Below are 14825 nucleotides of genomic sequence, written 5' to 3'. Positions count from 1 at the left end.
CATTGAGAAGATGCTGGAGCAGAAGAGGATCTCCTCCAAGATCAACTACGACGTCCTTAAGGACCTCAACGTCAAGCCCTGCGCCAGCCCAGCTCGCAACGCTGAGTCCCCAAAGAAGGAAAGGCCAGCCGCCAAGCTGGCCGGACGCAACCGAAGACCCGCCCAAACTCAGCTCAGCCTCAGCACGCCTCTCAGTACTCTGGGAAAAAGGTTGGTGGAAAACCTGGTTTCTAATAGTGAGCAAAAAACATTAAAACAAAGATTCCTGAAGCCTATCAGCAAACTGCCCACTTCTTAATGGACCTCTGAGATTCTGGCTTTTAAAGCAGAGTGCACATAGAGGGAACTTAAATCAAATTAATATATAGTGCCCGCTCTTTGCCTTTTAAGCAGTACTGTTTCTTTCTCAAGGGATTTGGCAGCCTTTGAAAAACTCACTACAGGTCTGCTTCTGTAGATTTACAGCTTGTCAGTGTCTTCTCTTGCTTCACCTTTTCCCAGGCTGACTCCAGAAAGTTTAGATCCGACCTCTGTCGACCTGTTACAAGACTCCTTTTTATATGACACAAATCCATCCCACAGATTTACCAAACATTTGTAGAATGGTTGAGTATTTATTCACGTAGAATCAGAGTAACAAAGCATTTTCATGTTTCCCCAATATGCTAGAATCACAGTGAAGATTAAAACGATTGGGTTACTGATTTGGTCGCTCAGTTATGCTCCAGCTATGACTCGATTCTGCCTGAAAAAAAAATGATTCATGTGGTGCCCACAGACCACACTGATTCCTGGCAGTAAACAGCCATTTACAGGCTCTGACGACTGCGTTTGCCAACCACAGAGGTCCCTCTGAAAGCCGGCTCAGCTGTGATGCTTCTCTGCTACATGTGCTGCAGTGTGCATGTGTAAACACTGGAGCTGGAACCATTGCCGTGGACGCAATACACAACTGCACCATTACACAGGCATCTTTTTCTACATTATGGTCTTTTAAAAAAATGATATTGATACATATCAGTGACACGTTTCATGCTCGTCGTACGTTTCCCAGAACTCTCAATGATTTACATAAGATTCCTACTTTTTTTGAGTGTGTGTGTCTATTATCTTGTAAGCATATTAAGCAGCTAAAAAAAGATCTCTTGATGAGAACAGCTGTTGTGCCAGCCACTATGTCATCTGTGGGAGGCTCTTTTCCAAAAACATTGTGTGGATAGTGAATTAATTGTAATTTTACCTGCTCGCGTTAACGCTCTCACCTGTCATAACGGCTAAAGAACATGGATCCATATTTACTTTTGTTTGGATCTGCTCAGCCTCCTCTTTCACTCCCTCGCACCATTAAATAATCTGGAATGCAAACAACAGATGCTCGATTGAATCAAGGCGAGATGGATGGGAGAGTGTTTGCTCAGGTCTGATCGGCACCAGCCGCTCCTCGTCTGCCACCGAGGTCAGACTCGGCTTTTTGTTTTCCTGGAACAAGGAGGAGAAACTGCCTCATCCCGACTCCGCTCGCCCCAAAATAATCACCTGCGACAGGAGGACAGATGTTCAGTCTTCTGTTATCCTTTTTTTTTCTTTTCCCCTCGACTCCTGTGGGATTTACCGTATTTCTTTCTTTTTTTTTTTTTTCCTTCAGCGATGCACCTTGTCTGCCAGGATTTGTCCCTTAGCGGTTGCTCACCACCCCCCACTCCTTTCGTGACATGCATTCACGGGACTGATCCACACTGATCCTTTCAGACGAATTTAATGGGTTTTCTGCAACAGGGAGAAAAGCTGAGGGGCTTTTTCCCCCCACTTTGTTTGGTAGTGGGGGAAATTGGTTTCCTATGGCTCTGTTTTTAAAACTCTTTCAGTTAATGTTGGTTTTAGGTGCCATCTTGAAGCTTTATAGCTCTCCTATAGAGGCAGCTGTTTGGTGATTAAGGGGATGTAACCCCCCCACAAGTCACCCCCTCCCAGGTTCTGTGGTTAGGTGAGCTCAAGTCATCTGGTTGCAGTTTGCTAGGCGTTGGTAAAGCCTGTTCTGGGCTCTGCGATAATGCGCTGCATTTGGTCTCAGACCCACAGAGGAGTTCAGATAAGTATGCCGGTTATTGCAGTCGGGAGCCTTTCAGAGCCCGTTTCTTTTTTAAGTCAAATAAAATATATTTATAAAAGACTGCTTAACAAAATGGGTTTGTCACTTTGCTCTCTACAGAGTGACGGGGGATGTAAACACACATGAAAACAGGGGAAGAAAAACATTACAGTCTCTTAAGATTTGAGGCCAAAGCCTGCGAGTGGAAAGCGGGTCATGGAAACAACAACAACAGCAGCAGCAGCATAATCTGGAGGCAGATATGGAGATGGGAGTATTTCCCTGGGTTTCTTCTGTCTTTAATACTTTATTCTTTATTTTGCGATCATGTGTTTCTGTGCAGCGTGTTTGACTATTAACAATCGGAGGATTAACCCAGAACACGCATAAATGAATACATCAATAATGGACAAAAACTGAAGCATAAAATACAAATTAAAAAATGCAAATAAGGAATAAACTACACTGAAATCTGATGTAAAGAGACTAAAAAATGAAACTGAAATAAAATATAAAAACATGAAGATGAACCTAATATGCTCATCTCTGATTCTTATTAAACTTGTGTAGCTTTGAACGATGTGCACTTCAAAATGATGCTCGTGCTTTTTTGGCTCCTCCTCCCTTCTAAACAGCTTTCCTCTAATTGGCTGCACACGCAAACAGAAGGTTTTGAAATCAGTCGGATGAATTCGGTGCTCGCAGTCAGTGCTGCTTGTCTGACATGACCACATTAGAGATATGTGCTCGTGCTGTCATCATTACAAATGACCGAGTCGAGACGACTGTCTCAAACGGATCGCTCTGAAGGTTAAGATTACTCATACATGCACTGATCTAATTATGTGGAACTTTGGCCAAGGTTAGGCTTCAGGTAAACAAACACATTTATCTATGCCTAAGCACTTTCTAATACACACACTCTCCAATGAATGCATTGGGGGCAACTTGAGTTTCAGTATCATACCTGAGGATAATTCGGCATGTGGACCGGGGAAGTCGAGGATCGATGACCTTCTGATTAGTAGATGTCCCGCTCTACTACCTGAGCCATAGATGGAGGGAAAAAAAGCACAATTGGTTAATAAAAAATAAAAAAAAGAAAGTGACAGAAAATAACAATGTGAGGTTACAGTTTAATACAAAGTAGAAAAAGGAAAAACTCAACATAAGCCTCCAGTTGTTGATTAAATCAATAGACAGCCACTCTCTCTGGCAGAAACAGCAACCACTCCCTCACTGACAACATGATGGATGACACAAATTATGACACATTATAGCTTTTCCCATTTATAGGATGGTAATGTGATGCATTAGTGATCATTGTGGGGAAATTGCTTTTGTGCTCACAACCCTCCACGGGGAGGTCAGAGGTCAGGATGGTGAAGCTGCCAGTGATTCAGTGTCTTGCTCGAGGACACTTCAGCCTCTTCACGCACACGGACACTTCACTGTATCTCATTCATCCTAAAGACAATGCTCAAGGACAGAGTAACTCTGAACGATGAAATGAAAACAGGTTTTTTGAATTGGGTCTTCAGTTACAATGAACAATGAAATGATCTTTTTTTTTCTATTCATTCCTGTGCATCATATATCCTGGAGTCATGCCGGGTCAGGTAAACAGTTTCAGTCAAACTAAAAGGTGCTTATAAAGGCCGGATCATGTTTTCATGTTTAAGAGCATATTAATAACACCTCAGAAGAAAAAAAGTCCTATAATTTGTATCAGTGTAGTTTGTTGTTGTGCCTCAACAAACAACTTGCTTGCACCTGAAGATCACTTTGAAAGTTCTCCTCCAGAGTGGAGTGTGAGACGGCATATACCCCACAATCACTCAAGGTTGAAGGAACACTTTAAGTTGGTAGTAAGAGCATGTGTGAGAAGAAAAGCAAAGCTTGTTGCTTTGTGGACATGATACACCAAGGCAAGCAATCGCTCTTTTCAAAGAATGACTGCTGAAAACTGTGGTGGCCCTGAGAGGTCAAACGCAGTGCAACTTGCAAAACATCAGTATATAGAGAAATGCTGCAAAACCACACAAAACACAGTGGAAGCTGAATAAAACACTATGGAAATAGAAAAAAAACACACAAAAAAACCCCTAAAACACAACAGAAGTGTTTTGTGGAGAAAATAACAAGCTAACAGTAAACAGCGAATAGCAAACGTGTTGTTTTATTTGACTTTGGTTGTGTTCTGTGAGCTTTAGCAGCATTTTTCTATTCGCTGTCACTTCCTTAAGTTTCAGTGGGTTTGACCTCTCAGGGTCACTGTAGAAACACTGATTTTTACCTGTCAGGGAACAGAGTTTTGTGACTATACGATGCTACTTTTTGTCACTTTAGTCTGTTAGTTTTGACCTGAACTAATTCAATACCAAAATGGCAAAATCACAGGTTTTTCAGCTTTGAATGCCTTCGAGCCAACGATAACAACATAAGAAGTCTGGACTCAATCTGTTCACGATGAGCTGTTGGGCAGCTGGTGCCTTCCGCATTTTCTCGAGATTGTGACTTATTAATTTGACATTTCAAGTTGTTTTCTCGAAATTTAAGTTGCATAATTCCAGATTTCGAGTTATGGATCACAATTTGTTTTTCCATTGGAGGAAACAAGCTTCCACAGTTTGCCGCTAATGTGTTCACAGCACTGTTTTAGTTTCTGTGCCGGGCAGAACCTCAGACTTCAAACAAACTGACCTATGCCCAACTGAATGAGCGCTGGTGAAAACATTGACACAGCTATAAAAAAAAACAAACAAACCCTGCTTTTAAATAAAATGTATGAAATGTAATATTTCCATTTCAGATTGAGCAGCCATGGTTTTTGATCCACTGCACAGCACTGCTGCTGATCATATTTGACCCCCACGCCTAGTATTTGTCAATGACTGAAGTTTGCAAGCAGCAGCTATGGTTACACCAAACCAGTAACAACAGTAGGCTGCAACAGTGCTGGATCTGAGCTGCTCCAGTTGGCTAATGGCTGCAGCCAGAATGGCAAATCTCTTCCTTGGAAAGCCGACATGCTTCATGAATGAAAGCCCATCTCCAGTTTCATGTTTTGGCTTTGATCTCCTTGAAGGAGGGCATCACCGGCACAAGCCCCGTCTTTGTGTGTTTAAGAATGGATGCCTTCTTTCTAAAGTGTTCGACCTGTTTGAATTTTTAAAAACACATTCCCGTGCTATCAATGAATCATTGATGCGGAATCGCTGGTTTGAATCATTCATCCCACACTTGCTTCTTTCTTTTATTTTCCTGAATGGATGCTGGCTCCGTCCATTTATGCAGAAATTGCTGAACTCTGCACTTTGTTGCCTTGAATGCACAATAATGTTTTCAACCCCCGCGGTTTTCCGGCTTTCTGTAGCTCTATCCATAAGCCATTAGCACCGAGAAAATGCCCCGAGGGCTGGCGAGCAGCAAAATGGTGATAATCTCCCATTCTCTCATAGCATGTTAGTCGTGGAATGAAAAAAATGGCAGAGACAAAAAAACAATCTCAGCCAGCGGCCGTTGAGCGCAGAATGGTCTCTTTCAGCTCGGCGGTCGAGGAGCAAACCGTTGCCTCGGCCCGTGAAAAGGTTGTTGTGCTGGTTATTGAAAAAGGAGAGGGGCCTGGTGTCAGGGAGACCTATGAAAGTGCAGGAGACGGCCTGCTGACAGTGCAGTCATTGTGCCCTGTTTGGAGGCCGCGCTGAGGGGCTACACTGAGGCATTGTGCTACCGTGGCCTCCCCTCCCTCTCCTGGTTCCTCCTACATGTTCCTGGCTGCTCTCAGAGCTCCGCTGAAGGGGCTGCTCTCAGATTTAGGTCCTTGCTCTGTGTCGTCCTGGAGTTTTCCTCATTTCCTTCTGTCTTTATGTTATTTTCATCATTTGTGGCTTTTTGCAGGTCTGTCTAGCTGCTCTGATATCCACCGAAATGCATGAACTGCATCATAGATACTGATACTGAGCTAATATTTAACATGTTATTTGTAGTTTGTTCATAAATTCTTTCTTTTGCTATATTTTGTTTCATTTTGACGTGCCTCTATTTTATATTCTGTGTGTTATGTTCTGTTTTATTGAATCCAAAGACCAAAATAAAGATTAAAGAGTCATCTCTAGGTCCTCAAATCAGACAAAATGTGGTGCAAATGAGCGCTGGCATCCTGCCCTGGAGCACATGACACTTTCTCTGTCATTGGTGACAGGTTCACTAAAGATTCTTGTGCATTCTTTGCTTACTATTAGGAATTATAATTAAAATGCTGTTTGGGCATCCATCCATGCATGTGTAAACAGCATTTTAATGTGATTAAGCTCTTTTGAAAATTAACAATTAGACAAAACAGATCGTCATGAGGGTTTGAAGAGCTCTGCTGCCTCACTGGGAACTGCGATGACTAGTGGCACTTCAGCCAGTTTAATCCAATGTGATTTATTTATTTAGCACCACTTCATACAGCAGGTCTCTCAAGGCAATTATACTCTGTAAAGACCCTCTCTGCAAGCTCATGGTGACAGTGTGAAGGAAGAACACCCTTTTAACAGGAAGTGCTCTCTCCCTGGGACCAGGCTCAGGGATGCTAATTATTTGTGAGGTTAATCCAGGTCATCGGGTTTCTGCAGAGTTTGCAGTGCTCAAGTTAGAGTTTGGAGTGCTGAATAATCACGATTGGTTAAATATGCTCATGTCTTATGTACACAACATGCCACAATCAGGACGTTAATCAGTCTTAATTGTTGCTGAGACGGAATAAAATTTGTGTACGCTGATAGAAGTATTTTATCTCTGTAAGCTTCAGGACTCTTCAGCTCTGTCTCTAGCTTAAAGTTTCACTGATTCTGTCTCCCAAAAAGGACCCATTTTCTTCACCATGTTGCCATCATCACATCTACTCTAAGAAAAGGCTTTTACTAGCTACCTCTCACTTTCTTTCCTCCCTCTTTTTCCATTCTACCTTCCTTCTCGTTTCCCTCCTCCTTCACCTGCTCCATTCAGCATCTCCTTATTGCTCTCTGGTTCTTTCCCATCCATTTCCTCTTACTTTCTTCCCCATTTTATTCTGCCTCTCCAACTTTGTCTACTTCATCCCCCTTTTTATCCATTTTCTCTCCTCTCTCGACCTGCTTCTCCTTCTTCCTCCTGCACTCTGTTCTCTCACCTACTTTTTGAATTGCTAGCAGTTAAAAGCCCTCAGCAGCAGCTACAGGCCTGTCGAATCACTCTACACCATCAGGTCTTCTCTAGCTTTGGGCTCTCACAACTCGCTAACGAGTTCTTTGTCTTTCTTTCAGCTCTTCTTTTTTTTTTTTGTTTTTTTTTTTTTTTTATCCTTTCATCTTCGCTCTTGATCAGAAGTGTTTGCACTTTACAAAATGTGTAAATTTGCCTCACTGCACTCAGACAAGCTGGATGGTTCGACATGAAAACAAGACGTGGAAGTGGGGCAATGACAGAGTCTAATGAGGCCACTTTGAGTAAACAAAGTTGTAGGTTTGAGGCTCTGTTGACATCTTTCTCGATTTATTTAGTTTATTTTTTGTGGTCAAATGAACTGATGGGGTTTTTCTGTCATGCTTGTATTATTATCTGTTGGTGCTCAGTCTGACAGACTGTGTTTTCCTGTAAACTACTTATTCTAAACTTTAGAGGCCTGAAGAATTCTGGTTCGGCATTTCAAAGGACACATACACCGATCAGGCATAACTTTATGACCACCTGCCTCATTTTGGGTGGGTCCCGTTCTGACATATTGGAGTCCACTGGTCCCCTGAAGGTGTGCTGTGGTATCTGATGCCAAGATGTTAACAACAGATCCTTTAAGTCCTGTAAGTTGAGATTGGACCGTTTGTTCAGCACATCCCACAGATGCATGATTGGATTGAGATCTGGGGAATTTTGGACGGCAAATAAACTCCTCAAACTCGTTGTTGTGCTCCATAAACCATTCCTGAACCATTTTGCTTTGTGGCAGGACGCATTATCTTGCAGAAAGAGACCACGGCCATCAGGGAATACTGTTTCCATCAAAGGAGCAATGCTTAAACAGGTGGGATGTGTGAAAGTAAGATTCACATGGATGACAGGACCCAAGGTTTTTCAGCAGAACATTGCCCAAAGCATGCCGGCTTGCCTTCCTATAGTGCATCCTGGTCCCAGGTGTTCCCCGGGTGATTGACACACCTGGTCATCAACATGATCTAAATAAAAAAACATGATTCATTACACTAGGCCATCTTCTGGCGCTTTCAGCTGTGGACAGGGGTCATCAAAGACACCCTGGCTGGTCTGTGGTTATGTAGCATCAAACTGCAATGACAACTTTCTGTCTGGTTCATCACTGTGCCTTCCTTGGACCACTTTTGATCATGCTGACCACTGCAGAACGGGAACAACCCACAAGAGATGCAGTTTGGGTGTGATCCACTCGTCTAGCCATCACACCGTACTCTTGCCCATTTTCCTGCTTCCAACACATCAACTTTGAGGATAAAATGTTCACATGCTCCCCGACACACTAACAGATGCCATGTTGAAGAGATAATCAGTGTTATTTGCTTTACCTGTCAGTGCTCACAATGTTATGGCTGATGGGTTTATATTGTAATGTGTTGGGGGTCCACCTCGGCGCATTTACACCTAACATACAGAAAAGATGCAGCTCAAGACAGTCTTTGTTTTTCTTCTTCCCATAAAATCATAATCATTGGAAAGGTTTGACCGCAACACTTTTGGCTCGCCTCTGCTGGAGTGACTTAATCCATAGGACCGTTTATATTTCAGACCTCGAGAAGCAGAAATTTGAGCAGCTTTTTCTGGCAGAGCAGCTTTGTGAACTCAAGATATCAGAAATTCACATTAGTCTGAAGTATCCTGTGCCGGTTTTATTTTACTCAAACGATTGCCTACAAACTAATTCAGATGCTCACATGACCACCACAGACTTCTTGTCTCTGCGGTGTTGGGCCTGATTTCTCTTTTTCTCTCTCTCTTGGCTTCTTGCCTGCTGTTATCTTGTCTTTGTCTTTGCGTCACCCCATTTCCCCCCCCCCCCTTACTCCTCCCTCTTCACTCCCACCCACTTGTTTTCTCTTGCTTTGTGTTCCTACTAACTCAGCCCTTCAGGGACAGCAGGCCCCTGCTGTACTCAGTGTACTGGACAGTCTTTAGGTTTAAATGTACCATGCACTCTTTCACTTCTCCTTCTTTCTCTTCCCTCCCCTTCCCTCCTTCTGTATCTTCGCCCTCCACCTCTTTCAGCCAGCTGCCAAACAGACCCTCCCTGTTCCCTCCATCCCGACTGGAGGATGGAAAAGCAGTCTTCCAGAAATAGCCAAGATAATTGCCCTCCAGTGATATTTTTTTCCCTCTTCTGTCGCTCTTTACACTTCTTTGCTCCTTCATCTGTTCTTTCCGCATTCAAAGTTGTTTTTTTCCCTCTCTTCTCTTTTTAGAGAGCTTGTCTGATTCCAAAGCTTTTTTTGGGAAAAAGAAAAGAAAGAGACGGGGGAAAATAAATTCCTCACTGCATTTTTTTCCCCCTCACACAGAGGGCAGCCAGGACAACCATTTTGGTCTGTGTTGGTTTTCCAGAAATGTAAATCTGACCCACAGACTTAGCCAGTGCTTGAGAAAAACTAGAAATCTCAGCAGGTTTCTGGCCAGATGTTGCCGCTGCCACCGCTTCTGCGAGGGACAGAAACAGCCAAGGGGGAAGGAAATGCTTTCCAATTTTGGGTTTGAGACTTGCTGGAGCAGGTGTCGTGAGAAAATCTAGAGTACATTTAAAGAACTGAACAGAAACAGGAAACGCTGACAAAGGAGGAGCAGCTCCAGTTAAATCTTCTCCCGCAGAGAAGAGGAAAAGAGCGGGCTGAACTTTACCATTTGTAAAGTTTCCATAGTTTCCTGCAGAGCACACCCGATCGAAGAGGATGTTTTCCTACTTAAGTGACCAGCTGCGTTAGGGGAGGGTGTATAATTTGTCTGTGGTTTGCAGCACCTCCCTGGAAGCATTTGATCTCCCTGCTCTCCCCCCTGCAAACTGTAACCAATTACTATTGGGTGCTGGTGGAGGTTTGCAGACCCCCGTCCGCCCAACATCCCCCATGGACACTCATTCCCCCACCTCTCCCCCCTCCATAGAGCCATCACCACCTTCAAACACTTCACCTACAACACCCCCCTCCTCACCCCACACAAAAGAGGATTTCACACCACCTCCTCCCACCACAACTCTTCATATTCATGAAGCTGATGTGAGGAAGCAGTTTAAGAGTCTGAATGCTCGAAAAGCTCCCGGCCCAGACGGTGTGTCTCCTGCCACCCTCAGACACTGTGCAAACGAGCTGGCCCCAGTGTTTTCTGGCATTTTCAACTCCTCACTGCAGGCATGTCATGTGCCTGCCTGCTTCAAGTCCTCTACCATAATCCCTGTCCCCAAGAAACCTAGGATCACTGGACTAAATGACTACAGACCCGTGGCTCTGACATCTGTGGTCATGAAGTCATTTGAGCGCCTAGTTCTCTCCCATCTCAAGACCCTCACGGCCCCCCTCCTGGACCCCCTGCAGTTTGCATACAGAGCCAACAGGTCTGTAGATGACGCCATCAACATGGCCCTACACTTCATCCTGCAGCATCTGGACTCCCCAGGAACCTACGCCAGGATCCTGTTTGTGGACTTCAGCTCTGCCTTCAACACCATCCTTCCAGACCATCTCCGAGGCAAGCTTTCCCAGATGAATGTGCCTGATCCCATCTGCCGGTGGATCACTGACTTCCTGACGGACAGGAAGCAGCATGTGAGGCTGGGAAAGAATGTCTCGGACTCTCGGACCATCAGCACCGGCTCCCCTCAGGGCTGTGTTCTTTCTCCTCTGCTCTTCTCCCTGTACACCAACTGCTGCACCTCCACCCACCAGTCTGTCAAGCTAATAAAGTTTGCAGATGACACCACCGTTATTGGGCTCATCTCGGACGGGGATGAGTCTGCCTACAGGAGGGAGGTTGAACGTCTGGTGTCTTGGTGCAGCCACAACAACCTGGTGCTGAATGCCCAGAAGACAGTGGAGATTATTGTGGACTTCAGGAAGCACACAGCCCCACTCCCCCCCATCATCCTGACTGACACCCCCATCACCTCTGTGGACTCATTCCGCTTCCTGGGTACCACCATCACCCAGGACCTGAAGTGGGAGCCCACCATCACCTCCGTCATCAAGAAAGCCCAGCAGAGGATGTACTTCCTGAGGCAGCTGAAGAAATTCAACCTGCCAACACGGACGATGATGCAATTCTACACTGCAATCATCGAGTCCATCCTCACCTCCTCCATCACCGTGTGGTACGCTGGAGCCACTATCAGGGACAAACAGAGACTGCAGCGTGTTGTGCGCTCTGCTGAGAAGGTGATTGGCTGCAGACTCCCATCTTTGCAGGACCTGTACACCTCCAGGACACTGCGGCGTGCAGCTCGGATCTCAGCTGACCCTTCTCACCCTGGATACAGTCTGTTTGACCTGCTCCCCTCAGGCAGGAGGCTCCGGTCCATTCACACCAGAACCTCTCGCCATAAGAACAGTTTCTTCCCCTCTGCTGTCGGACTCATGAACAATAACCGTATGACTGTTCCCACCACTAACACATGACCCTACGCTGTGTTCACTGCATCATTCCATGTTTGGCACTGATCACCACCTGCACTCATGTATATATCTTTCTATGTAGCACTTTTAATTCTTATTCTCATGTATATATCTCATGTATATCTCATGCATATATCTTTCTACGTAGCACTTTTAATTCTTATTCTTACTTTTATTTTTTCATGTCTACTTAATCGCAATTTATGACAGTATGTTTGCACTGAAGCACCGCAGCAATTTCCTAATGTTGTAAACCTGCTCAACATTTGGCAAATAAAACCCTTTCTGATTCTGATTTCTGATTCTGATTACTACCACATGTACACGCAGGGACTCTCCAGAAGCCATGTCATGTGGGTGGCACGTACTGCCGATGAGATTAAAAGGTTGTTTACGCAAAATTTGAGGCTTTTCCAAAATTTAAGGGCATCAGTTGGTAGATTTATAGTGTTGTTCTTTCACAGCCTTTTAGGTTTTCCACATTTGGTGTGCTTCAGACTCATCTTTGAATCGATTTGGCTTTTTCCTCATTGACCTACACACATTACTTTTCAGTGACAAAGAAAAAGCATGTTGTTGACTTCAAAACAGAATAGGGGAGTATACCGTTGGGCGAAGTAGTTGACCCTGTTTAAATAATTAAACTCAGGGCATCTTTATTATATCAGTGGTCCTTGAGCTACTTCTGCTTCTTGATTAGAGTGCACCTGTTCTCTAATTAAATCCAGTCGATGTAATTAGGAAAGTCACATACCTGCCTCCATGAGGTCTCACAGCTATATCTCGGTGAAAAGCCCATGAAGAGGAGAGCTATAAGACAGGACTGTGTCAAGGTGAGATCTGGGGATAAAAGAACATCTCCACAGTGTTGAAAGTCTCTAACAGCAGCCAGCATAATCCTAAAATGGAGCAACTGTTTTCCTAGATCTGGTTTCCCTGGTTGTCAGACTAGTAACCATAAACCCAGTGGGCACTGTAAATTAGATCCAGTGTTTCTTTCTGGAGTTGAGACCTTTAAAGGACAGCCGTGGTTGGAGCACTCCACCAGTCACACCGTTATGGAGTGGTGAAGAGCTTTCCTTGTTTAAAAGGCATATGACTGCCGTGGTTGGAGCACTCCACCAGTCACACCGTTATGGAGTGGTGAAGAGCTTTCCTTGTTTAAAAGGCATATGACTGCTTGGAGTTAACCAAAAGGCATCCAAAAGGCTTTCAGACCACGGGATGCGAGACTTTTTTTGGTCTGAGGAGACAAAAATCGAACTGTCTGCCCACTATTTCCAAAAACATGTACAGAGGAAACTAGGCACTGAGAATCACCTCATTAATACCATCCCTGCAGTCAAACACGGTGGTGGTAGAATCATGCTGTGCAGATGTTTTTCTGACTGTGACATGAAGACTAGTTAGCATAGAGGGACAGGTGGATGAAGAAAATATAGAGCAGTTCTAGGTGAAAACCTGAAGCACACAACTAAAAAAAAAGAGTGGTTTCAGGACCTGAAGGCTTTCTAGCACCTCTAAAGAGACCTGTACTAATGTTCCCTCATCTAACCAGTGGAGTTTAATTTATTCTGAAGAATGAGGAAGCTGTCAGAAGACAAGTGTGCCAGGCTTTGAGGTCATTCCCAAGAAAACGTGTTGCTGCTGCTTCTGTTGACGGTGCATTGTAGACCTGATTTCTTACTTATGGTTTTTTCTTTTAGTTGCAAAAATCTCAGAAAAGTTCAAGTTGAAGCTAAAACAGAAAATGTGAAAAACTAATGTGCGGCAAACTTTCCAAATACACTATAAAATGAGGTTCATTCAAATTTGAAAATAAATAAACATTGATCAGCATTTAGCATAACACCGGGGAGGGATTACATGAACAAAGACAGCCAGCTATACTTTTAAGATTCAGATATTGATGCCCGGTTTTGTATTGTTGCATAAAATTACTGTTGAGGCTGCTAGTAGTTAGCAACCCCTATCTAATTATAATCAAACTATAGCTGCAGCCTAGGAGGCAGATACTCAGTAACTGATGGAGAGCAAAAGTTGAGCTTAAAGAAAAAATAATATTGGATTTGAATTTCACAGGTTTGCACACAGATAACTCCAAAATAAGGACCATGTTGCTTTCCATCTGATGCATGTGAAATAAGCCGATTTCACCACTTTTCAATCATTCTGTTCATGGCTTAATGTTGTTTTCTTTTTCCAGCGATGAAGAAAAACTACTATATTTATTGCTAATCGGCTAATAGAAATACCAAATCATAGAGCGATCAGGAATTACACACATAAATATCAATATGATTCAAATGTGTTATGTTCAATCAGAAGAAAAAACAGCAGAACGGTTTATTTGTGAAGCTTAAAAGTTAAAAGATGAGCTGTATATTGTTTCGTTGATTATGCACTAATTGCTTTAGCTCAGCTTCTAAATTTAAGGAAGAAAATGTCACTCCAGCCAAATGGGACGTTTATATCTGTGCAGTTGTTGTACATAATGTTATGGCTCGATGAGATAAAAGTGTAAACTGATCATGAGCCCTCTATTACTCATTGTAGTTTGCCTCATAATCAGGCTAGTGATGCCATGACGTGCTATTCCACACATGAAAGTACATCCCAGGGGCTAACAGGCCTGTGGAAAGGGTTTACTGCTGGCTGCATGATAAATTAAGCTCATTCCACATACATTTACGCTGAGGTCTTTAGCTTCCACACTCATGCAGAGAGATGTTAAGATATCTAATCCCTTGCACCCCCTCCCCACCCTGCGCAGACGAACCCATTTCTCAATGAAGCACGAAGAAATGAGAGCATCCCTTTGATTCTGGACATCCGGCTCTACTCACAGCGGCGACAGCAGCTTTCCCTGCACAGCCTCTTCCATCCAAACAGCTTTCAACGGCCAAACCTTTGTTCTCCAGCGCGGCTCGCACTGTAACTAATGGGACAGCCAGGGCTGGAATTTTGAGGGGAGCTCTAAAACTGGGCCATTTGGAAAACATCCCAGTTTTTATCCACAGCTTAGCCACAGAATAAAGAAAAAACAGCCCAGCCAGCAACCGAAAATGTTGACACTATAAGAGTTGATGCTA

The 14825-nt window shown here is 43.9% G+C and overlaps 1 protein-coding gene across 3 annotated transcripts in view; it reads left to right on the top strand.

Moving 5' to 3' along the window:
* The window catches only part of LOC101484253 (transcription factor IIIB 90 kDa subunit), a 130514-nt gene that overhangs the window by 78352 nt on the left and 37337 nt on the right, over positions 1–14825 (top strand). For 2 of the 3 annotated variants that reach the window (XM_004554694.4, XM_004554693.4), the window contains one exon: positions 1–210. This exon is cut by the window's left edge and continues 56 nt beyond it. In XM_004554694.4, the coding sequence (XP_004554751.1) occupies positions 1–210 (210 nt within the window). Of the gene's footprint in view, positions 211–2209; positions 2609–14825 lie in introns of those variants that run through there. The other variant, XM_004554695.4, reaches the window with a different exon arrangement.

This window comes from Maylandia zebra, linkage group LG19 (assembly GCF_041146795.1).
Source record: "Maylandia zebra isolate NMK-2024a linkage group LG19, Mzebra_GT3a, whole genome shotgun sequence".
NCBI lineage: Eukaryota > Metazoa > Chordata > Actinopteri > Cichliformes > Cichlidae > Maylandia > Maylandia zebra.
This window is presented reverse-complemented; position numbering and strand designations above follow the sequence as displayed.